The sequence below is a fragment of the Palaemon carinicauda genome, chromosome 4 (genome assembly GCF_036898095.1).
Source record: "Palaemon carinicauda isolate YSFRI2023 chromosome 4, ASM3689809v2, whole genome shotgun sequence".
In the NCBI taxonomy this organism is placed as follows: domain Eukaryota; kingdom Metazoa; phylum Arthropoda; class Malacostraca; order Decapoda; family Palaemonidae; genus Palaemon; species Palaemon carinicauda.
The window spans coordinates 73,579,123-73,605,622 of record NC_090728.1 but is presented as its reverse complement, the minus strand read 5'-3'; the positions used below and the strand labels follow the sequence as shown (position 1 = coordinate 73,605,622).

The window sequence follows — 26,500 nt, the reverse complement described above, 5'->3', positions numbered from 1 at the left end:
CAGGATGCTAGATGCCCACGTGCTCAAACGGGTAAAAATAGCCAAGTAAGGAAAGGAAATGAAGAAATAAATAAACTATGAGAAGTAAAGAACAATACCAAAAAGTTTAAGAGGATAAAATGAAGTGCTCTGGCACCTTTATTTATTTAGAATTTTGGCGCGAAAAGAGACGCAAAATTCAGATATGTATTTATTGATAAACAATAGATAACAAGGTTAAAGTGCATTTTATAATATAATATAAAACGAATATTGGAAATATAGTGGAAAGCATAATTAAAATGGTAATAACAGAAATACTTGTTTCACTTGAAAAGAAACGTGAAGCCACTTTAAAAGGAAATGTTGTAATATTTCATGTTTCCTTATTTCTGTCATTACAGTTTATAAACACTTGCGTAGTTATACGCATGGCACATGTGTAAGTCTTTTATGCTTTTCATCTTTATACTTAGGACAGTCCATAGTGTCACTACAGTGATACTTCACTAAACATGTCACTCCGTAAGGAGGGATCATGTACACCCTTCACTAAAAGTCCCGATTAGTGCACTGTTCCTCGCAGTATTCAAGCGGCAGGTTTTAGTACACTACCTGCTGCCACCACAAAGTGCTTGATCTCTTGCACTTGCTTCGCATAGTGTTTGAAGAAAACCCTGGATGACTTCCATCCAGTATAGGAGCGAAGACTTTCAAAATTCATATTTTGAAAGAAGTTCAGAGATGAAGCAATTTTTCTCGGATCATGACCTGCGGGTGTGCTGTCTGGATCCGCTCTGCAAATGAAATAGGTGATCTTCGCCCTTAATTGTTTCAAAGACAATGTCGAACCTGAGGTTTCTCCCCTAAAAAGCTGTCCTCCCCTAAAGTCTAAAGTTCTACGAAGATAGACCTTTAGGCACTCTACTGGACATAGAGATGCATCTTCCTTCAGAGGGCAGATTCTCCAGGGACCCCACCTTTTGGTGGGCAGCTCATTCTTAGCGAGAAATGTTGGGTCAAGAAAGAGATTCAGTTCTCCACACTCTGTGAACTGAATGTGGCCCTCATCCCTCCAAAGGGCCACTATTTTGCTAACTCTGGCTCCTGAGGCTAGTGCAAATAAGAATATAACTTTTTGGGTCAACTCCTTTAAAGAGCAGTCTTCATTGTTCAGGGTTGAGGCTAAATGAAGAACCTTATCCATGGACCAAGAAATGGGCCTCGGAGGTGCTGCGGGCCTAAGCCGAGCGCAGGCCTTAGGACTCTTATTGAAGATTTCGTTAGAGAAGTCCACCTGGAAGGCATATAGCAAGGGTCTAGTCAAGGCAGATTTACACGTAGAGATCGTGTTGGCTGCTAAACCTTGTTCATGGAGATGAATAAAGAATGATAAACAGATATCTGTTGAGATTTCTTTTGGTTTCTTTGCCTTGACAAAGGCAACCCATTTCTTCCAGGAAGACTCGTATTGTCTTCTAGTAGATTTTGACTTATATTCTTCTAAAAAGTTTATACTGTCCGAAATCCCGAACCTTTTCTTGACTGCTAAGGCGAGAAAATCATGAGATGAAGGTTTCGGGTTTTCTGTGATGAAGCGGAGACAGTCGACTTCTGCACTTGTTGAGTGAGAACTGGATCCGGCAACGGGACCAGCTTCAGTCGCAGTTCCGTTGGGAACCAGATGCTGTTGGGCCACTTGTGAGCCACTATCGCTGCTGTTCCCTGAAAGGATCTCAGTTTGTTGAGGACCTTTAGCAGGAGGTTGGTTGGAGGGAACAGGTAAATCCTGGACCTTCTGTTCCAATCTAGGAACATCGCGTCTAACGCTTCCGCTAGAGGATCCTCATACGGGGCTACGTACCGGGATAGTTTCTTGTTGTCGCTCGTTGCGAAGAGGTCTATCTGCAGTCCTGGGACTTTGCGTAAGATGAAGGAGAATGATCTTGCGTCTAGGGACCATTGACTTTATCGGGGTGAGCCTGGATAGAGCGTCCGCCGTCGCGTTGCGGAACCCTTGAAGGTGAACTGCTGATAAGTGCCATCTCTTCTTTTCCGCCAGGAGGAAGATGGCCAACATCACTTGGTTGATTTGGAGCGATCTCGAACCTTGCCAGTTTAGACATCTCATTATCACTTCGCTGTCCAAGACCAGTCGGATGTGGATCGAGCAGCGAAGCATCAGTTTCTTCAGCGATAGAAAAACTGCCATGGCTTCCAGAATATTGATGTGGAAGGTTTTGAAGAGGGAGGACCAGGTTCCTTGGACTTTCCGTACGTGAGAGTGGCCTCTCCATCCTTCCTTTGAGGCATCCATGTGAACGGTGACTGAGGGTGGAGGTGGTTACAAGGGTACCTTCTTCTTTAGGTGCTTGGCCTCCAACCATGGCTTGAGAAGTGATCGCAGACGAGTTGGTATCAGTCTTGTTAGATCTCTTCGAGCGTTTGATGCGTATCTTCTCCAGACTCCTGATGCATCTCAGCACTGGGTCTGTCACTGAGGCAAACTGGAGGGAGCCCAGTACTCTCTCTTGTTGCCGTCTTGATATCCGGTCGGATCATAGAAGTCTCTTAACAGATCCCGCTATCTCTCTCCTCTTCTTTGATGGAAGGGAGAGGCGGTGTGACTGTAAGTTCCAATGAATGCCAAGCCATTGGAACCTTTGAGCTGGAGATAGTCGAGACTTTTCCAAGTTGATCTTGAATCCTAGATGTTCCAGGAACTGGATCACTTCCTTGGAGGCTTGCGTGCATTCTGCTTCGGATGCTACCCACACCAGCCAGTCGTCCAGGTAGGCTATCACCTGAACTCCCTTTAGGCGTAGTTGACGAATGACTGTGTTTGCAAGCTTTGTGAATACCCTTGGGGCTATGTTTATGTCCGAAGGGCATGGCTCTGAAGACGTATTGTCTCTTTTGCAGCTTGAATCCTAGGTAGGAGGAAACTTGTCGATTGATTGGAACAAGCCAATATGCGTCCGCCATGTCTATGGAGACTGTGTAAGCCTGCTTGGGCAGTAAGGTCCTTATGTGTTGAAGAGTAAGCATCCTGAACTTGTGGTTCACTATGAACTTGTTGAGTGGTGACAAGTCCAAAATGACTCTTTTTCCGAGTCTTTTTTCGGAACACTAAACAGCCTTCCCTGGAACTTGACGGACTTTGCTCTCCTTATGACTCTCTTGTCTAAGTTCTTGGACATATTCTTCCAGAATGGGGGTTGAGTGTTGGAAGAATAGAGGGAAAGTCGGTGGAGTTGTGTTCCAGCTCTAACCTAGTCCGTTCTTGATCAGGCTGTGGCCCAGGGATCGAAGGTCCAACGATCCCGGAAAGAGAAGAGTCTCCACTATCTTGGGTTGGAGTTCTCTTGCTCGAGGGTTCACTTGGGCACACTATTCATCTTATTTCTCTTTCTCTTATTTTGTTAAAGTTTTTATACTTTATATTTGAAATATTTATTTCAATGTTACTCTTCTCAAAATATTTTATTTTTTTGTTTCCTTTCCTCACTGGGCTATTTTCCCTGTTGGATCCCCCTGGCCTTATAGCATCCTGCTTTTCCAACAAGGGTTGTAGCTTAGCCATTAATAATAATCATAATAATAACACATAAGGCCATAAACAACTGAATGATAAACAACTGACTTGTTATGAACAGCTGATTTAGATATCAACAGCTGTATTGCTTGGATTTCAACCATCATATAATAGCAAATAATTACCATATTTCTTACAAATGACATTAAAGAGAATATGACTGATATATTTTTATAATATAACCTTTCTTGCTATGGAGAAAAGATCAGCAAAGAAATAAACTACTAAATTTAAGCTACAAGTAGTAGCTAAAGCTAAGAAAACAAACAATATTCAAGCTGCTTAGCTTTGGGGAAAACCGTGTCCAAAAATTGAAAATTACAAAACAGAGGTTAGAATTAAAATAAAACGAGCTTAGGACAATTGAAGTGAGGTGCTACTAGTAGTGTATGACAAAATTATATGAAAAAGTGAAAAATGAAATTCCAAATCTACTATGCTGTAATGAAACTAGTAGTAACGCATGGTTCAGAAACATCATCATTAGGAGAAAAAGAAGAAAAGAAGCTGGAGCAAACAGATATGAGGATGTTTAGGGGGATTTTGGAACAATCCTACGAAAAAGATAAGATCTAAAATAATCCTTGAGAGAGGGAATGGTTTGCAATCTTCACTGAAAATGGTAAAGTTGAGAACATTCCTTGAAAATAAAATCTACACTAGGAAAAGTTCTCTGTTGTTTTCAGTCACCGCTGGCTATGAGACTCCTCCACTTCCTATCCTATGTATCATGCTTTAATTTTCCTAATGCACATCATTTGCCATTATCTTCCATTCAAACTTTGACCTTCCCCTTCTCCATCTCAGCAAGGTCTTTAGGTATATCACACAGTCATTTTTACTTATGCGACACTGTTGCATGAAAAAGGCAGACCACCTAAACATTTTAAAAGCTAAGGGACTGCTACTCAAAGAACAAAGGCCATATTTGAGAAGCCTCCAAATTCTACACAATCAAATCTTAAAGCTAAAGGCCCTCAACTGAGGTTACAGCTTAAATAATGAAAGTTCAATAAAATTTCTTGTCTTACCTGTGATGCTAGAGAATTGACAGTTACTGATGAAACATATACACCTCCCACTTCCAGGCATCTAATCTGAATGCCTAAAGGTTCTGAGGACTTTTCAATGTATATACTTCTTACATCTCCAGGCTGCGGTCGACTGAAATACAAAAACAAATAACATTTTTACTAGATTTGAAATTAAGGGGTCAATTTTGTGATAACACCTCTCATTACATGGAATTCTGAACAAAATGTGAGCTCCTTTGACTACCCCCTACGTCATGGATAAAACAAAAATGTTGAAACCATTTCCCTTTTACTATAGATTTAACCGTTATGTAATTGATACCAAAAAGTAACCTGAAATACAATAAATAAATTTACCTTTACTATCTAAAAATACAAAATCTTATGAAACCTTAACTGTGTAAAACTCAATAACAGAACATTTCATCCAAGTAACTAAAAAACATATTTTCTGTCCTTAAACGCAAATAGCTTGCACCCACTATAGATTTTTTGGTAAATTTCACGAATCTTATCCAACAAAATCCTGAAATATCAAAGTCTGAATTCACACCAACATCAAAACTCTCTATCACATTCTCCTCGCTTCGGAAATAGTCATCATCCCTAATACACAAAAGAGATGCATTCCAAGATTGGGTCAAAATGTAAAATAGCTTGCAAGTTCAACATTGTTAGCCCAAGTATGACCCTCCATTGTTTTCAGCCAGGTGACCTCACTACTGGTAACCAGCTAGTCAGAGCCTGTATAAAAAAAATCCTATATTCACTAGTTCATAAAGCAATGCTTTTAAAAGCTAATTCATTTAGGCTATATTCTATTTCTTGATTTAACTTATATCTTTTAAGGACCAATATCTCATTTTTTTATTGTTTACAGTCAGCTGATCTTACTACCACTAGCAAGCTAACCTACCTATGTATCAAGAACTACAGCTATTTATGCATAATAAAATGGTTTTAAAAGTTAATTGATTTGTATTTCATTCACTGATTTCCCTTGCATATTAATGATCTAAAACAGGTAAACTGTAATGGAATTGTATTTCACTTCATCTATCAACATTGTATTCAAACAGCCATCAACTTATTTTGTCCTTGCTCTTAAGGGGGCCGGCCGGCTAATGTCGGTTTTTAAGGAGAGGACTATGACATTCATACCACTTAATAAGGTGGCTTAGGACATCTCCAAACGGCATACTGTAGGATTTTTGCCTCTGACCTTTGGTTTTGTGCCGCCTGGGGGAATTATCCTGAAAATGAGTGTTTCTCAAATTCTATCTTTCTCCCTTGATAATTAATATCAAGATCTGTACACCAATAACCCGTTATACAAATGATATCTCCTCCTGAAGAAAAGTTCATTAGGCAAAAATTCGTTCATCAAAGCCCATTTTCCCATTGACTTCCATGTTAAAAATTAAGATACAGTCCTACGAGCACACCATAGTTCACTTGTTTCCCAATACAAGGCCTAATATACAGTAATGAAATAGATTACTTGAACAAATTTATTTTATCAACATTAAGATAATAACCAGGCAACAGCAGTTTAGATAGTATATTTTGTTTCAGTGAGTACCAAAAATAACAAATTTGGAAATAATTTGTATTTTTCCTAACATACAAACCTGGAGCTATTTATAATAGGGTATTACTTTCGGCGCAGCTGAAAGACGAGCCATGATAATTTTAGTGAGGGATAACTACCTCATCCGCTAGTTAGCGGGTGGGGGATGGGGGAGACTGGCTACCCCGCTCACTCACACCTCTCGGCTGAGTAACCACTTTGCTTTATGGCAGGACTTCTCGGGGTACAGGGTGGCGGGCCAATTTGTATAAATAGCTCCAGGTTTGTATGTTAGGAAAAATACAAATTATTTCCAAATTTGTTATTGTTCCGACACATATACAAACCTTCGCTATTTATAATAGGGTGACTTACTCTTAGGAGGGAGGAAGTCCTCACCAACTGGCCTTGGTCATGACCCGGGGTCCTCTCTATTTCGATCTGTGATCGAAAGTAGAAGGGACCCTACCCTCGCTAAAATCAAGTGCCGATATGAGGTAATGCACTGATAGCGGCATGCAGAAGCTTGTGTGTGAGTGGAACTAACAGTGTGGCTTGTCTTTAACATAGGAACTCGAGTACAGAACCTAATGTTCTTAAAGACTTATCCAATACCCTCCCTCTAAAAGGTATTGGGGACGTAATAAAGTATTCTTCAATACTTAGGAGGCACAAGGGAAATGGGTCTTACCTGCAGCAAGGTGAAGTCAGCTATGCTGAGGCTTGCGGAGCTGTTTTCCCCAGAGGGGAGAAGGTGAAAGTAAGAAAGGAGCCAGGCATTCTTACTCATTCACCCCAGACTAATCCGGGTAGCCTCAGTCCTCAACCCTCGGCTACTTGTCCATCAAGGAGCCTGAGGTGTTTAGACCATTCGTTGTGTGACCACCACAGGACCAATGGAAAAGGTCTCCATGTTCTTGTGGGTTACGTCTTTGCAGGTAGTGGGTCGTGAAGGTCAATTGACGCTTCCACATGCCCACTTAAAATATCTGCACCGCAGAGTAGTTTCTTGAACGCCAGTGACGTTACGAGCTCTGGGTTTTAGGATGGAGGAAAGTCTAAATTAAGAGTAACCTCAATTACCTTCCAATCCCAGAGGGGAAGGAAAACATTGAGGTCCTCCTCTTGACCTTCCCCGTGCTGGTCCACAGCGCCGACACACGGGGGCGAGCTCGTATCGTTCTTTTAAGGTAACCCTACAGACTCCTCACTGGGTAAAACCCCAGTTGATGGGTTTCCGGTTACCGAACGAAGACTCTTTATTCGAAATGGGCTACACCTAGGGTACAGCACACTCGGATTTGAGTCTTGGCAATCCACTCAGCGACGCCGCTGAGGATTACTTCTCCCCGTCTCCTAGGGTAGGAGACGTCAGAGGTTGGATCATACAACACACTAATTCTCTTGGTTAAAAGCCCAAGTGAGTAGAAAGGGCGTCTTCCGTGTAAGGAAGCGATCTGCTGCTGGGCCTAAGGTTCGCAGAGAGGGGTCTTCAGAGACTGAAGGAATCGAACCGCGTTCCCAGGAGGAGGTTGAGATCCGACAGGGGACAAGTTATCTCAAACTTGCATAAGTAAAGGCACCGATAGAGAATCCCCTTCCACAACATCAGTCACAAAGGGCCGAACACTTCGCCTGGAAGACCGACGCTGAAAAGTGTCTGAGGTGCCTAGACATCTTTTCCGTAACCTGTTGCGAAAGGCCTCTCTGAGAGGGGTGGTGTAGGATTGTCCCAGGCGAGAAGTCGAAGCGAAGCTACAGCTTAGGAAAGCGTTAGCATGTGGCTGCTTGGAAGATCGTGCCGTGGGGGAAGATCCCTTGGAACTCCGTCAGGGGCTGCAGAAGGTCTGGGAACCATTCTGCGGGATGCCATAGAGAAGCTATTGGAGTCGTTGATAAGATCCTGCTTATCCTGACTTGGCTGAGGACTTTTTCACCAGACCGAATGGGGGGAAAAAACAAGGTACACCTCTAGGCCGCCCCATCGATCTTGGAATGCATCTTATTTTAGGGCCTGGGGAACGGTGGAGTGGGAGCCTGAAGATCAGGGCCGTCGCGAGCATAACTACAGTCGGGGACCCCACAAAGCTAAGACTTTGTTGGATACAAGATGATTCCAAGACACTAGGAGCCCACTATCTGGGTGGTTCTGCAAGCACATTCCTATACCAGGAATGACGTGAGCAGATGGGGGCAACTAGTTGTCCTCTGTCCATCTGAGGCTTCGTACTACTAGATGGTTCTCTAAGAGAGGTGAATGCTGGTACCTTTCTGAATCGGGCCAACAGACGAGGATGGAATGGTATGGCATATGCCCCTCACCCCCCCTCTCTTTTGATGCATTATAGAGAGCATCAGGTTCAGAGGGAAGACGAGAAGACAGGCCTCTTTGCAGAAGCTCTCGTCTGCCACCCATCATCCGCGGATTGTCCAGCGGTGAGGGGGGGGAGTGCATAGCAATAAACACACCTCGAGATGATGTCGAGACGTGTAACTAATTGCACGTTCTTGCAACTAAGGGGAACAGCCTGTTCTCCCTCCAACTGCCACTAATCCTGTGTGGTTGGCCGAATAAGACCGATACCAAACGGTAAACCAGTTAATCAGTACAGCTTATGTTATAATAGCGAATATCCATAGAGATCGCTTTCCAGACAAGAGACTGTACGGTAATCACCGAACGCATCCAACCAAACCCAAGAGGGTATTGAGACGTATCTTCAATCTATTGTTGGGTGGGTAAAGAGCATAAGTCTACTACGGAGTAGTAACACCGAACTGAGCACATGACAAGCATACATGTGTAGTTCAACTTAAAAGTCGTGCCCGGAACTCAGTTGGAGAACGTTGGAAACGTTCGTAACGGACGTTTCCCGTTCTAAGGACAAAAAAACGTTTGTACTTCTCCGTCTCCGATCGGTAAACTAGCATTTACTGTATATTAGATGTTCCCTACTAGGGAACAGATATGCTTATGAGAAGTTTCCAGCCAAAGCCTTTGTAGGAGACTAAGACTTCCGATCAGGGGAAAGGAAAAAATGCCTATAAGGAGGCAGAACGTAAATGCCGTATGTCTGGTTATATGAAAGTAGCCAAGTAATGTACTGAATAACCTGGTTTCAGTAAGGGATATAAATATACAACTTAATAGAAACGTTTGCAACAAAACCGGTTGCGGGAATAATGTATATGCGACGAATCGCAACATTATTGCCAAAAGAATTTTGATCGCAGACTAACTAATATTTTCTTGAATAAGAGCGAATATGTTCTCAAACAAAATATACAGTTAAAGAGGCGATCATTCGCCCTTAGGTTTACCCCTCCTCTTTATGTGAGGGGCTAGCCAGGGTTCATTACACAGAAACGGATGTCTGTTTACCAGTGGGCAGGGTTTGAAACGTTCGTAACGTAATGAAAAGATGCCCATGCTGTTGCTATCGTTCTTTAACGTTAGCTAACGATGTTCCTTCGGGACTAATTGTTCGAAACAATAACCCTGTAAGGATAGAATAAAAAGTCTCGGAAGACTATCGTGTAAAAAGGCAAGTCGTTATACCCACGGTACAATGACGGGGGAGGCTGCCTTCATCAAACGGTAGAACTGAGTTTAAGACAATAACCTCGTGGTTTTGTCTTGGCTAGAGTGCCTGCTCCGGGCAGGCTTACGGCCTTCATGAAGTTTTAACACCCATTGAAGTTTTGTAAAACTTCTTAGGAACGAGTCTCCTGAAAAAGGATGAAGACTCGTATGTGGGGGTTTGCTTCAAGAAGGCCAGACATAATTGCCATCGACCGCTTACCTAAAGGGGTTACCATCGAATGCTTTCTCAATAGTGAGAAAACTACCGTCTAAATCAGGCAAAGCCTGCCAGGGAAATGAACTGCAATGTTAAGAATTTTTCATTCCCCGTTCATTTCCATCTGCTAACCAAACCACTCAAAGTGGGAAGGTGGAGGAAAGATGACGGTAGTTCGTTCGAAAACGAAAGGATCGGTGCTGGCGAAACCATAGAGTTTTCAGAAAACTCTGAATCGTGGAAACAGAGAGATTCGGATGAGAACCTAGGGGTTCAGAATCTATTTGTGAATTCCTTTCTCACGACCTTAAAGGATGTTGTGCCGAGAACCCGCAGGAAATCTGTCGCTGATTCCTGATGGAATTCCAGGAATCGTGTTACGTGACCAGGACCCAAAGGAATTGTGTCATAGTTACCTGTAGAGATTCGTAAACCCTTAGGCAGCAGGCTTCCCTCTGTCATCAGAGTAAAACTCTTGATGACGATGGGCGAGCAAGAACAATTCACGGGACGAGAGTTTGAAAACTTTGTCATGAGAGTAAACCTCTTGTGCACTCGTAAACACCGCGCAACGAGAGTCCGAAAAACTCTGTCATATAAGTATGGCTATGGTCACAAGAACCCAAAGGTTCAGCGTGAACTGCGTTGTGAGACCCCGAAGGATCATAAGAGTTGTTCATGCACTTCAACCGATTGCGTGCGCGCCAAGTTGGTCGTGCATGCGAGCCAATATGGTCGTGCGTGCGAGCCAATATGGTTGTGCGTGCGAGCCAATATGGTCGTGCGCTCCTATCCGATCGTGTGCGCCAAAATGGTCGTGCACGCGCGCCAATTTGGTCGTGCACTATTGCGCCGAACTGTTGGTAGGCGCGCCCTTCCCGATTGCGTGCCCCTTTTTCGCGCTCGTGGAGCGCATGAGGTTGTTCGCGCACCTGGCGCGCATAAGGTTGCTTGTGCGCATGGCGCGCAGTGTGTTGTTCGCGCGCATGGCGCGCCACAGGATGTTCGAGTGCATGGCGAGCAACAGGATGTTCGCGCATATGGCGCGCCAAAGGATGAACCCGCGTGCCATGATCGCCATTTTGCTTGCACGTGCCAAGACGATCGTGACCGCCAATTTGGCCGTGCACGCGAGAGCTCTCAGGTTGGTGAGAGAACTGACTGCTACGCTCACCCGAAGGTTCACGATGGCTTGTGTTGTGTGAGCGCGAACGATCAACACAACGAGAGTTTGGAAACTCTCTGTCATAAAAAGAATGACTCAGGTCACGAGAACCCAAAAGTTCAGCACGAGAAACCGAAGTTTCCTTGTCACAAAACACCGAAGTGTCAGTGACTAAAGTTACGAGAGCCCTAGGGTTCAACGTAACTGAAGTTACGAGACCCCGAAGGGTCAGCGTAACGAGAAACCGCAGTTTCCCTGTCACAACATACCGGAGTGTTAGAGTGACTAAAGTTACGAGCGCCCAAGCATTCAGCGTAACTAATGTTACGAGACCCCGAAAGGTCAGCGCAACAAGAAACCGAAATTTCCCGGTCACAAAACACCGAAGTGTCAGTGTGACTAAAGTTATGAGAGCCCAATGGTTCTGCATAATTAATGTTACGAGACCCCAAAGGATCAGCGTAACGAGGAATCGAGGTTCCTCTGTCACGAGACCCCGAAAGGTCGGCGTGATTGATGGCACACGATCCCAAAGGCTCAATGTTACCATCGTTACGAGAGCCCGAAGGTTCAGCGTGACTGAAACCAGAAGGTTTCGAGCAGAGTCCCGAAGGACTCCTACTGTCATGAGAACCAGCAGGATATCAACATGACGAGAGCCCGAAGGCTCAAACGATCACGCCAGCCCAAAGGGTGATTGAACGAGACCCCGAATCAAGGAGAACCAGCAGGTTCAAGATAACACCTCCGCATAAGAGGTTTGTTCTCCCGAAGAAGAAAGCCGCTTAAGAGAAGGCTCTCGCTCCGCCCCTTAAGGAGAACCATAAGCGTAGGGATAACCTGCTTCGGAGAAAGCTCTGCCACCGCCCCCGGTGGATCAGCAAGCTCCTACAAGTTATTTCTCGCGAACGAGAGGGAAGTTCTCCCGAAGGAGATCGCCTAAGACAAGCTTTCTCCCAGCTCTATGGGAATAAAGCGTAGGCGTAAAATATCCCTCTCGCGAACGAGGGAGAAGTCCTCCCGAAGGAGGATATCGCCAAAGACAAGCTTTCTCTCAGCTCTATGGGAAAAAAGCGTAGGCTTAATAATCTCTCTCTCATGAACGACAGTGAAGTCCTCCCGAAGAAGGACATCGCCTAAAACAAGCTTTCTCCCAGCTCTATGGGGAAAAAGCGTAGGCGTAAGGAACTCTCCCCCCGCGAAAGAGAGAGAAGTCCTCCCGAAGGAGGACATCGCCTAAGGCAAGCTTTCTCCCAGCTCTATGGGAAAAAAGCGTAGGCGTAAAAGATCTCTCTCGCGAACGCGAGAAAGTCCTCCCGTAAGAGGACATAGCCCAAGAAAACCTTTATCTCAGGTCTATGGGAAAAAAGCATAGGCGTAAACAAAAATCACTCTCTCTCTCTCTCTCTCGCGAGAGAGAGAGAGAGAGAGAGAGAAGTTCCCCTCGAAGGAGGAACATCAAGTTGAAGGTTGACAGCGAATGCTACCTCGTAATGAGGGCAGCTAACGAGCTACCACGTGTTTCTATGTCGCTGTTACCTGTGAAAAAAGAAGGGAGTTGTTATCAATTACAATTCATGCTCCATTGCACAAAAATACACTATTCGGGGAATAAGTCACCTTCCTTGTATGATAATTCCTCGAAAGGGAGCTGAACTGTTATAACTTTAATTCTGTAATGAAACAAACACACGGCAGTGTTAAGAACCTGCCGAATGACAACAACATTACGGCGGAGGCAGTTGAATACAATGTCAACAGCACTAAAGTTACACGTATCTAACAACGTATATTTCCATTTATACATATATACACTCAAATATATGTAAGATAAAAAAAAACACACAAGAAAACCAAAAATAAAAATAAATGAAAAACATCAAGGCCAGTCTTTGCAGGAGAGAAGGGCAGCATGTCCGTCCTCTACCGAGCCAAAAAGTAAAGTGGTTACTCAGCCGAAAGGTGTGAGTGAGCGGGGTAGCCAGTCTACCCCACCCCCCACACGCTAACTAACGGATGGGGTAGTTATCCCTCACTAAAATTATCATGGCTCGTCTTTCAGCTGCGCCGAAAGTAATACCCTATTATAAATAGCAAAGGTTTGTATATGTGTCTGAACAAATTTAATTTAAAATGCCATAGTGATATTTTCAATACAGTAGTGTCCCTTTCAAAAAAAAAAAGAAAATGGTACAGTAGTATTAAGAAAATTTGGTTAGTCTGTAACCATATATATTATTCAAACAAATACAGTAGAAACATATTTTACTCTATATTAATAAATTTAATAACTTTTACATTTGCAAATTAATGATCTAAATGATCTGGAACTTTACAAAATAAAATAATTACATTCCAAACACACAGCGAATGATTGTAAAAAAATGAATATGTAAAACAAGTGCTTTAAAATTTTATTAAAATGACAATTTCTGAGTAAATTGCATTTTTCCTAACACACCACGTCCCAACGGTAGGAGTACTCTTTACACGTCTCTACAAACCTGAGATTTTCCCTCCCCACATGACACCCCCATACCACAAACCCCTTCACACCTGCGAGTCTTTGACCTCTCTTTGTTTCCCTGGTATGCCCCAAGTTTAGGCTTGAGCTAGCCTTCCATGTCAATAACAACCATTCTCCTCTGGTCTCAGAAAAAGTGACGTATGATAAAAGGGTCTATCGAGGGAAGGATGGGGGGGGGGGCAGTTTCCTGTTAGAATGTGGTAAGTATGTTGGGAAAAATACAATTTACTTAGAAATTATCATTTGTTCCGATACGAATACAGTGAACCCTCGCTACTTCGCGGTTCGACCATCGCGGATTCACCACTTCGCGGATTTTTTCCATAACCCATATATATATATACAGTAATATATATATATATATATATATATATATGAATGCATGTATTTATGTATATATGTATGTATGTATATATGTAGGTATGTATATGTGTATACATATAAATATATATATATATACACACACACACATATATATATATATATATATATATATATATATATATATACATATATATATATATATATATATATATATATATATATATATATATATATATATATATATATACAGTATATATATATATATATATATATATATATATATATATATATATATATATATATATATATATATATATATATATATATATATATATATATATATCTAAAGTAGGAAGATGTGATGTAGTTCTAAGGGAAAAGTATGGGAAATATGTCTGGGTAATAAGCAAAGCTCTACCTCCAGTTTGTTTCTTCATTATGATCAGAGATAAATGTAAACAAAACATTGGTTGCCATTTTTTATCGTGCTTTTTAGCGTGTTTAGGAAACGCATGATATAAAATCGCCTTTAATATCTGTGCCTGTTTTAGTTTAGGGTACTGTAGTACATGCATTAAGTGTTCTGTACATTAAAAGGTAGTTTGTTAACAGTACTACGTACAAGGGAAGGTTTTAAAAGTCAAAATATACATGTTGAATAAGTAGGTAAATATGGTGTCACTACTTGGCGGATTTTCACCTATCGCGGGCGCGTCTGGAACCTATCTACCGCGATAAACAAGGGTTCACTGTACTTCCATGTCCCAAAAGTAGGAGCCTCAGAATTAAGAGTCGGGTAAATAGACCCCCTGAGAAGAGGTTAGGGATCTGCAGGTGAAGGGGGGTGTAAGGCCTGTCTGGAAAAAGTAAAACAGAAAACAGGGGGGTTAATGAGGGTGTGATAAGGTGACACTCACCTACGAGACATCTTTTTGCCGGGTTGATCCATGGAGGGCCGAGGGGATAGGGTTCGAGATTCTCTACCCCTCATTACCCCGACCTGTCTACCACGTGTAGCTGCCCTTAGATCCTCTGCTGGGTAACTATGACAGAACTATGACAGGAACGAGCTTGAACCCCTCCCGGGACTTGAGGGAACAGTCTTTAAGGTAGTGGGCCATAAACGTCGACTGTCTCGACCATACCCCCGCCCTCAGCACCTGGCCGACCGCCATGTTCCTCTCAAAGGCCAACAAGGTGCCTATGCCCCGGATGTCGTGAGGCTTGATGGACCTGGGGGAGGCTTCCCCCCTTCGTCAGGTAGGGCCTTAGGATCATATCCCTGAGCCAGAAGTAGATCGTATTTTTCGATACCGCCTTCTTCACTATACCCGTTGATACGAACAATCTCTTGATAGCCGGCTGGAGGGGGCTATCCTAGAGAGATATTTCCTCATCGCCCTCACTGGACATAATAGAATGTCTTCTGTGTCATTTGTCCTGGGAATGGCAGGGATGGAGAACTCGTTCAAGCGGAGATCATCCACCACTCGGTTCTATGTTTTTGTTACGAAGGAGGGGGCAAACCTGAAGCACAACTCCTTCCAACCGTGGGAGTGGGAGACATCCACAGACAGCCCGTGGAGTTCACCTGTCCTTTAGGCTGAGAAGGAACACCATCTTTAGGGACAGTTCCCTGTCTGTAATTTGTCTGAGGGGTTTGAAAGGTGGCTTCTTCAGGGAGTCGAGGACTTTGATAACGTCCTACAAGGGGGCCAAAAGTGTCCCTGGTGGGGAGGACTGCTCGAACCCTTTCAACAGCATCGAGAGGTGCTTGGAGGAGGTTATGTTCAAGCTCTTGAGCAGGAAAACCTGGCCCGGGGCTGCACGGAATCCCTTTACTACTGGTACTGACAAGCCCAGGTCGAGTCGAAGATGTACTAGGAACTCCATGATGACCGGAATTGGAGCTTTGAGGGCCTGGATGCCTTCCTTGTTGCACCCTTTGCCAAAGGTTGCCCATCTCACCTGGTAAATGACCCTTGAGGATTGCCTCAAATTTAAGGTCATCTGGCAGGCTGCCCTCATGGAGTACCCCTCCTTCCTTAGTAAACGCTGGATAATCTCTATGCATGAAGGGAGAGATTTTTGAGTAAATCGTGGAACTTCTGGAAGTGGGGTTGTCTTAGCACAGTGGTCTTCATTATGCGGCTTGCAAGCCATTGTCGGCTCGCAATGACCAGATTGGCGGCTCACAATGACCAGATTGGCGGCTCACAGGAGATAAAGAGAAATGGAGAGAATTCATCAGTAATCAAAGAAAAATTCCAAAGTACTACAGACAAATTTCATCCTTTTGCCGTATCTCACATCTTTTAAGATTGGTAATAGAAATACAGTAGGGTCCCGAATTATGTGAGAATTTGGTCGATCAATGTCCCCTCATAAATGGAAAATCGCATATTTTGAAACACACAACTAACAGAAATAATTCCATTAGGGCCATGGCAACCAGTAACTTGCCTATTCAAACGTGTTTACTACCCACTTTCAATACTTTCTATGTGCTATACTGTATTTTTTATGATATTAAACTGTTCTTGTAAACAAATCAAATATTTAATATACTTTAAAGTTCTAATAACTTGAAAAAGGTTAAAATTACAAACAGGATAGGTGTAAATACCATATATTTCCTGTTATAACACAACCTAAAATAGACAAATTTTAATAAGTTTGTCATATCTATTGAATAAGACAACAGGCGGATAACAAACCCATCACTGTATAGACTAGCTTTTGTTGTATCATTGAAAATCCAAAAGTCAAAATTAAGGAGATTTGATATGCGTTTCCTAAACACGCTAAAAACCACAATAAAAACGACAGTCATTGTTTTGTTTACGTTTATCTCTGATCATAAGGAAGAAACGAACTCATATTTACACATCTGTTCATAGGTTATTTTTTGCATCGACAGCTATCTTACCAAGTATTGATTATATGATGATTTTGTTATTACCAGCATTGTTCTATTTAGTGTTTCTTAGAACTTCGAAATCAATTAAATGAATGCCATTTATACAATGTTTTTCTGAGAGAGAGAGAGAGAGAGAGAGAGAGAGAGAGAGAGAGAGAGAGAGAGAGAGAGAGAGAGAGAGAGAGAGAGAGAGTAATGATAGCTTTTAATGTACTGAACAAAAAATATGATAGGTTATAACACATTGGTGCTTTTGTATAGATGGTATAAGTTAAGAAATGGTATAAACAATACTTTGTTACTGTATTCGCACTAGCATATTCTTGAGAGCGGCAGCTAGACATCAGCTGATCTGATCACAACCAAAAGTAAAACAAAAAGAAGTAAGCAATACTCTATTTTTGAAACACACCCGAAATTTAAAAACAAAAGTACATATTTTCTTAAAGCACAATTAACTATTTAAAGAGTAGCAATTTTCTAGAATAAAATGATGTTTCCTAATAAATAGTGGTTTGCTGACGAAATTGGATGCTGTATTTTAAGCTACGATTGAAATCGATGTATACACAGTATAACTTTTTTTTTTTTTGCATTGACACTTTTTAAGAAAACCGATTTTGGTTTCTTCATCTATTTGTAAGTATTGTATAACGAGAGAGAGAGAGAGAGAGAGAGAGAGAGAGAGAGAGAGAGAGAGAGAGAGAGAGAGAGAGTCTCAGCTGTTGTAATCGAATGCTGTGTTTTTGTTTCTTGTACCACCTGAAGCGAGGAACTGATCACCACAACCAACAATAGTCATGTTAATTTCATTCTTAAACTCAGGTTGCCATATGGGAGGTAAGATTTTATTTCTTACAGAGAGAGAGAGAGAGAGAGAGAGAGAGAGAGAGAGATTTATAATTATACTGTGTATTATACGAATCAAATCTTTGTAAAGCAAATCTATACTGTTTAAAATATGACAAAATATTGCCAACTGTTACCGATAAAGGAACTGAGCCTGCGTATGAAAACCTTGAACACCCACAGGGAAAAATAAAGCTTTTATATATACTGTAATAAGAAAAAATAATGCTTTAATATACCAACATTAACATAATTAAAATTATCGAAAGATTAGATAAAGATTAAGGTTGCCGAGAATGTAACCACAATAATTCTGTTTACATTTTGTCAGCTGGACTTGCATAGTGAAAGTTGATTTCATTGTTGATGTGGAATTTTATCCTTAAATAGGCTATTTATTATGAAATTATGATAAGATGTAAGGTTAATATGGTTATGTAACATTTATTATCAAACACCATAATTAGGGCTACCAACATACTTAAAAAGAAAATAGAGTTGATATATTTTGTAGTGCTTGACTCCAGACTTTGAACAGCTTCGCAGATATAGAAAATTTATTTTTGAAAAATAGAGACCGCATAAATGGAGAATCGTATAATTCGAACATGCAAAGTTCGGAACCGTACTGTAGGTTCATCTGGCTAAAAATATGAACGCTGAAATCTCGATTACTGTATCAGGGTTGCATGAAATTGAATTCACTTTAAAAAATTCTAAATAGTAAATGGAGAGCTCTATTTTTAACCTCATACCAAAGAGTCATTGACTTTCAAGTAACCCTGACCGAGTAATCAGGATCTTAATGTTTATTTATTTTGGCCATATGAAAATGAACAGAATACAGTATAGTGACCCTCGCAATTCTTTACATTTCATAATATGTTGCGGGGAATTTGATAGAGGCAATATATGATTGCATGGATCTTGGCCAATCATGAAAAACCTTTTACAGATGCAGAGATTGTTAAAGAATGTGTTTGGACATCAGCAGAAAAAATATATTGTGGATTTAATAATAAAGATGCAATTTTCAAACAAATCACATCAGGCACAACCATAAAGAGGAGGACTGAAGAAATCGGCATTCTGTCAGATTTTCAATGATTTAGCGTTGCATTGAATGAAAACACAGATATTAGTGAGGCTGCACAGTTATGTAATTGGGTATGATTTGCAAAAGAACATTTATTCTGGGAAGATTTAGTGCCTATTACCACTATATGACCAAGCTAGAGGAGAAGACGTGTTGACTGCGCTGTTTGGGTTTTTTCTGACAATAACCTGAATTGGTCTAACATGGTTTGTGTGTACTGCTGGTGTCCCCAACATGTGAGGCAAGTAAAAGGGTCTCATTGGATTAAATAGGAAGGAAAAGGAAATCCCAAATTTTGCCATATTCCATTGTATAATTCACTAAGAGGCACTTGTGGCAAAATCCAAAGATTGTGAACTTCAAATTGTAATGCAGCTAGTTGTTCGGATGGTAATCTTTTTGTTTCAAGGACATTGAATCATTGTCAATTTCGTGAACTACTGGCTGAATATGAGAGTATAGAGATTTTGTGATGCATAATGAAGTGAGATGGTTATCTTGAGGCAGAGTGCTTGAACGATTCTTGAGTCTCCTGCCTCAAATTCATGAGTTCACTGCAAACAATGGAAAAGTTGAACCTGAACTTGAGAATCCTGAGTAGATAATGAAACTGGCCTCCTTAACTGATCTCGCCTGTCACCTGAATGCAGTAAAATTGAAGTTACAGGAGAGAAGCAAACAGCAGCTGCAATGCAAGGTGGTCACTGCATTTCAAAACAAGATAACTTCACTTTTCATCCCGGACAGACAATTTGTGCATTTTTTAAACCTTAGGATAGCCACACTTCACAATCCAGAAATGTTGCAAAGTTTCAGCTATGTCATTTTCAAGAATGCATCAAAAGAATTGGGAAAGGAGTATGAGGTAACATTTGTGTGTGTAATGAAGAACAAGAAATTCTTCACTTTTATTGATACCCCATTTAATATATATGTTTCAACCTTAAGTTCTATACTCACTAACTCTGCCCAGCTCATGCTTGGGGTGGAATCAGATTGTTGAGATGTAGGCAAATAAAACACTAAAAGCGATTTTAAAATCAGGTGAGGAAAATTTCTGCCATACTGTCCCTTCCCGATATAAACTACCCAGCTTTGAAGCAGACTGTTCATAAAGTGATGTGCTATTTTGTGAGCACACACTCTACCAATTTTCAACTATAAATACTGCGAAGAAGAAACAGAGAAATAGTCATTAATAAACATTTGGATATCCTAACAAGAATAGCTGGGACAAATTACAAGTACAGCTTGGAGAAAATAAAGAAACAGCTCGGTCATCATAACATTAAATGAAGGTACCATATTCATTTTAACTTTTCAATTAGTAAAGCCAAGAACTTAACATAATTTATTTAATAATAAGGTTGGTTACTAGTTTTATTTTAAATATACATGTCTTTGGAAACCCACAAAAAAATTTAATTTAGTTACAACACACGAACACATTTTATATATATATATATATATATATACATATATATATACATATATATATATATATATATATACATACATATATATATATATATATATATACAGTATATATATATATATATATATATATTTATATATATATATATATATATATATCCTAATCTTTTGGCTCTCCTAAAGAAATTGGTGAATACCACTGCCTTAGCAGGTCTTGACTCAAAAGGCAGGGGCCACAGGGGCTTCGTTGCCAAGGATCTTAGGTCCGGGAACCACTCTTTTTTTGGCCACCATGGAGCTATTAGGGTCAACTTTGCCTGCTTTGGCCTCCGAAGCCGGTTCAGGGTCTGCCGAAGGAGGGCGAATGGGGGAAAGGCGTGCGCATCAAGTCCGTCACATGAAAGTTAGAACACGTATTCCAGAGCCACTGCTGGGTCTGCCACTAGGGAGCAAAAGACCGGCAGTTTTGCGAACAGGTCCAGGTACGGCGATTCCCACCTTTCTATCACCACCCTTGCTACCCACGGGTGAAGGGACCGTTCCCCCTGCAGGACCTGTGCCTTTCTGCTGAGGCCATCCGCGACCACGTTCCGCTTCCCAAGAACGTACCTGACCATCATTGAGGTCTTACTCATGGCAGATGAATGGACAAAGTTCAACAACTGGTTTGGACGCTATCACTGCCAGCATGTGCTGAAATAAAGTTTACAATGCAAGAACTAGCAGGCAATCGTTATGGCACTAGTGACCAGCACCAGGAGGCTACTTCAGCAGAAAAGAGCGAGATATGAGGGACACATGGAAGCTCCTTGCGTTTCTCCAGAAAAATTACCCTTTCAAGGAAGATCTGTCCATTCACAGCATTTCAAGAGGAGTAACTGGAGACAAAAAGGTGAATGTGGACAGAGTAAATTCCATAGGAGAGGCAATCATAGCTTCAATGGTTGGAGAAAATGTCCACGAGTACACTTTTAAAAGTAAGGATCAGGCAATTACACTTGGGTCAAAAGTTTCGCTCAGCAAAGATGAAGCAGTTGAGACTGATCCACAACTCCTATTCCAGAGACTGTGTTATCTACCAATGAACCCTCAACTCAGCATCAACAATAATATTTCCAGTATGAGCTTTGGTTACTCACTTGCACTTTTTTATTCTTTCGGACTACCGTGAGAGCAAAAAAACCGGCTTTGGCAGACACAATATGAGAACTGACTTCCCCTGTACAATTAGATCCATAGTCTTCAGATCAACAGTATCTCTTTGATGGTGGAGCACTACTTCAATGCCTTCCACGGCAAAAAGGTCACACATTTGATGAGATCTGTGCCCAATACCGCAGATATGTCACAACTAGATATGGAAAAGCATGCATTGTCTTTGATGGGTATGAAAGTGGTCCATCCATTAAAGACGCGACTCACCAACGCCGAGCAGGGGGTTCTGTTAGTGTTAATGTATTACTGACCCCTTTAATGGTGTTCAAATTAAAAAAGGATGTTTTCCTAGCTAATCAAGGAAACAAACAATTGTTCATCAAATTGCAGGGAAAGAGTTTGGAGGAAGCAGGTTGTAAAGTAGTCCATGCATCTGGAGACGCTGACGTATTGGTTCTGAAGACTGCTCTAGAACTGGCACAGACAGGAGAAACCATTTTGATAGCAGATGACACTGACCTATTGGTCCTTCTATGTTATCATGCCAATAAAGATGATGGTTACAACATCTACTTCATGCCACAACCAAAGGCTAGTGCAAAAAGTATGAAAGTCTGGAACATCAAAGAGATGAGGAAATCTTTGGGAAATGTGGTTTGTTCCAACATTCTTTTCATCCATGCACTACGGGGTTGTGATTCTACATCCAGTGTTTATGGAATTGGGAAGGCAGCGTCCCTTCGGAAGGTGATAAACAATAGAATAATTTCTATTTTGGGAATTAGGATGTTGTTTTAAAGTATTTTAAAAGGTTCAATTTTCAACCTTTGCAAAATCTTTCTCTTATTGATTTCATGGTTTAACTGCCTATTGTATTGGCATTGGCTTCAGCTACACACATAATAAATGGTATGGACTATCTTTTAGGGTGGGCTTTTGAAGCATAAGATGATTTTCTTTTTTTAACCTTCCTGGACCTAACCATTTCATCAAAATAGTCTTACTTTTCTGGCAAGAGCAGTTCAGTTTATTTTAGGCAAACTATGGACATTACAGGTAGTGTCAAATTTTCCATGTGGGATTCAATTTTAAATTTGTCCTCTGTTGAAAACAAGTCATTCATAGATAGTATACCTAAATTTCTTAATTTTTGCAGAAATTATTCTTTGAAAAGAAATTTAGTGGCAGTATCATGGCTTTCTTATCAGAATACTGGACTAGACCTTACAGTGGCTGCTGCGAGGTGATTTTAAAAATTGTTTGAGCTTAATTAATTCAAGTTTTCTTATTTTTGAAACATTCCAAACATTAAAAAAAAATCTAGAGCTCCGTGTTTCAGGCTGTATTTTTAGATGGCCTGTTTCTGTTAATCTAGACCAGTTGAGTCTAAAAATGTTATTATTCTATAAAACTTTCCAATTTCATTTTTGACCTATCTCTTTTCTTCACTAGCATCCCACCTCAATCACAGTGTGGGATCCAGACATATGACAGAGGAGGTTTAAGTAATGAATTTAATTTTGATAATAAAAATTGGTTTTTCTTTAGTCACCCGATGGTTATATACTGTACATGCCTACTCTCTTTCCCATTGACTTATGATCTCGAGGGAATAGGGAATACTTTTAACTTCAAATCTGAATAACAAAGAACCAATGGTATTTTGCTTCTTGCCTTTAAAAGCTGGTGTCTCATTCTTTACCAGAGGCATGTGTCTATTAAAAGAAAAGAAAATTGGAAGTTTTTCTAATCTTAGGGGTTAACACTGAAAAACCAAGCTTTTCAAGAAAATGCAATAAGAACATCAGGAGAGTATAGAAATGATAAATTCTATTCTTAAAATTCCCTTTAAAATAACACTTTAGTATTAAAATTCTATTTTTCAGTGTTCATTGTTATGACCTACCACTTTTCTCACCCATATCAGTGAGATCCTAATTGCTTTTACATTTGATACCTGTAGTGTAATAATTCCCCAAAATGAGATGGAATACTGTGTCACAGTTGATAACAACTACTGTATTGCATTTCTTGATAAATCATAGATTTGTCTGGTAAGTGAACAATGATGCTAGCACAAGAGATGTGGACTGTTCTACGAAACGGCACCACAATTTAAATTCATTTCACAATTTTTAATTTTCATAGTATATACATGTTAAATCTATTGCACACACATGTTGATCTCTGAATGACCCCAAATTGAAGCTTCATATCTAAGGTATTTAAATCCCTCAAAACACCAATGATTCCTAAATATAATCTGTTAGGTCAAATGGTAAGGTATACAGGAGGAAACTTTATTTCCCATAATACCAATACATATTTAATTGTTAGATAGAATTATCTGATGAAAGTAATGAATGATTAAAGATTATTTTAACAGCATGATGGAGAAATTCTTTTAGGTTGAATCACTTATATGTTTTTGAATGCGACCACTACATCACTAGCAATCCCATATTATGTCTCCTAGGCCCCTTAAATTTTGGAATAAACTACAAGATAACTCAGTTTCTGTACATTAATTCTCAGTTATCACCAATAGTGACAGACTGTAATGTATTTTGATCTTTAAAAAATCAAGTCACTATGGCTTCTTTTTCAACAACAATCATGATGTGCTATTCTTTCTTGTTATGGACTGTACCCACTGCACTCAGTCTCTTTCATCAAGACTGGAATAATTTATTTTGCAACATTTTCAGGAATATGACAATCATGTGAAGTTAGATTTCGGCAATGGTCTAAAATTTTTATACTTAATTCATCATCACTATTGTCCAAAGTCCTCGAAAAAAATTATGAGAAATAAGCAATGCGATAAATTCAGAAATGATTATTCAAACTTACTTTCTCTGCCATGTATACTCCTGGTAATGGGGGCTGTGTACAGAGTGCGAAATTTGAGTAACATGTTGAGGTCCTCGGCCAGCTCCACTTCCACTACTCAAAAGATCACTACCATAGTTTGGAGAAGTGGGAGACCCCCTTTCTGAAGATCTTTCAATGTTGCCTCCTTTACCGCAACTACTCTTACTGGCTACACTAGCATTACTTGGTATTCTGAAAAGTTTAGGTAATCAAAATATAGAATTCAAATTATCATAACAAGCAATCTATATAACCTAGAATGTATGCCAAAGAGCTAATGTAACAACACCCCAAGATTGCAATTAAACAGTAATTCCTCCATAGTAAACATACAGAGAATTTCCTGCTAAAATATCTAAAAATTGTGTAATAGATATTTAGATTATCAAAACTCCCAATACTTGCATAATATGAAAAGGAAACTCAAAATCAAATGTTTAATTGAAACACTCTCTCTCTCTTGTAAGTATGCATAGCTATAGATATAAGAACACGTACCTACAAAACACACACACACACACACACACACATATATATATATATATATATATATATATATATATATATATATATATATATATATATATATATATATATATATATATATATATATATATATCATCCCTATTACCAGTTCACTATAGAACAAAGGCCTCAGACATGTCCTTCCACTTGCATCTGTTTATGGTCTTTCTGTGCCAGTCCACACCACAAACATTTTTAGTTTGTCAATCCATCGTCTTCAGTTTCTTACCTTGTTTCTTTTACAATATATAAGGACCCATTCTTTTATTCTTAATGTTCATCTAGTTTGTCATTCTCATTACATGTCCTGCCCATGTCCATTTCTTTTTCTTACCAGTTGATAAAATATCCTCTACTTTAGCTTCCTCTTATATCCATGTTGTTCTTTTTCTGTCTCTTAGTGTTATTCCCATCATTATTCTTTCCATAGATCATTGAATTATAACTAGCTTATGTTATAAGGCTTTATTAAGGCTCAAGTTTCTGATGCCCAAGTTAATAGTGGTAGGACTATCTGATTAAAAACTTTTCTTTTTAAAGAACGTGACATTTTACATTTCATAATCTCATTTTGTTCACCAATAGCTCTCCATCCCAGGCTTATCCTTCTTTTAATTTCGGTCACATGTACTGGGGAAATACTTACTATCTGTCCTAAGTATGCATATTCATTAACAATCTCTACAGTCTTCAGATTTGTCGATAACCATTATTTGTTGTCTTTCTGCATTTTCATTGAACACTAACATAGTTTTACTAATATTAATTTTCATTCATACATTTCTGCTCTCTCTATTCAAATCTTCTATCATTCTTTGCAATTCCTTCTATGATTCACTAAATAGAACTATGTTATCTGAAAATCTCAATGTTAATTCCTACATCTTCCCAATCTAATTTCTTAAAAATTTCTTCTAAGCATGCTACAAAAATTTTGTAGATGGGGTCTCCCTCTCAAACTCCTTCCTTAATCTGGATTTTCTCACATCTTTATGTAGTTTTAGGATTGCTAAACTTCCCATATAGATATCTTCAAGTGTTCTAAACATAAGAATCATCTATTAATTGTCTTTGAAGCGCTTTCATTACTATTGAAGTTTAGACAATCAAAAGTTTTCTCTATCTCTATATGCCATAAATAATTGTTTGTCATATTCTTGATTTTTTCATTAGCTGGGTAATTACATGGATATGGTCAGTTGTTGAATACCCACTTCTATAACCTCCCTGCTCTCTTGGTTCATTACAATCTGGCTGTCTTTCTATTCTGACTAATAGGATCTCTGTAAATATTTCATATATAACTGAGAGTAAACTTATTGGGTGGTAATTTTTCATGTATTTTGTTTGTGGTTTTTTTGTGAATTAGTATAACAAAAAAAAAATGTCCAAGCTGTAAATATTGAGGATTCTAACAGATTATGTGTAAAGTTTGGCAAGTTTTACTGCTATGAAATCTCTTCAATCTATTATTGAATCTATATATAAACATACATTAAAATACAAACACACACACACACACACACACACACACACACATATATATATATATATATATATATATATATATATATATATATATGTGTGTGTGTGTGTGTGTGTGTGTGTGTATAATCTTCAGCCATAACTAGTCCACTGCAGAACAAAGGCCTA

The 26,500-nt window shown here is 39.9% G+C and overlaps 1 protein-coding gene across 7 annotated transcripts in view; it reads right to left on the bottom strand.

The window, feature by feature from the left end:
* Dlg5 (Discs large 5) overlaps window positions 1–26,500 on the bottom strand; it is an 847,504-nt gene that overhangs the window by 116,560 nt on the left and 704,444 nt on the right. For all 7 annotated transcript variants that reach the window (XR_011044295.1, XM_068372367.1, XM_068372363.1 and 4 more), the window contains 2 exons: window positions 24,302–24,514; window positions 4,606–4,738 (listed from right to left, as the gene is read on the bottom strand). Coding sequence is in view for 6 of the 7 variants with exons in the window: in XM_068372367.1 (XP_068228468.1) it covers window positions 4,606–4,738; window positions 24,302–24,514 (346 nt within the window). In the remaining variant the exon portion in view is untranslated. The remainder of the gene's footprint in view (window positions 1–4,605; window positions 4,739–24,301; window positions 24,515–26,500) is intronic.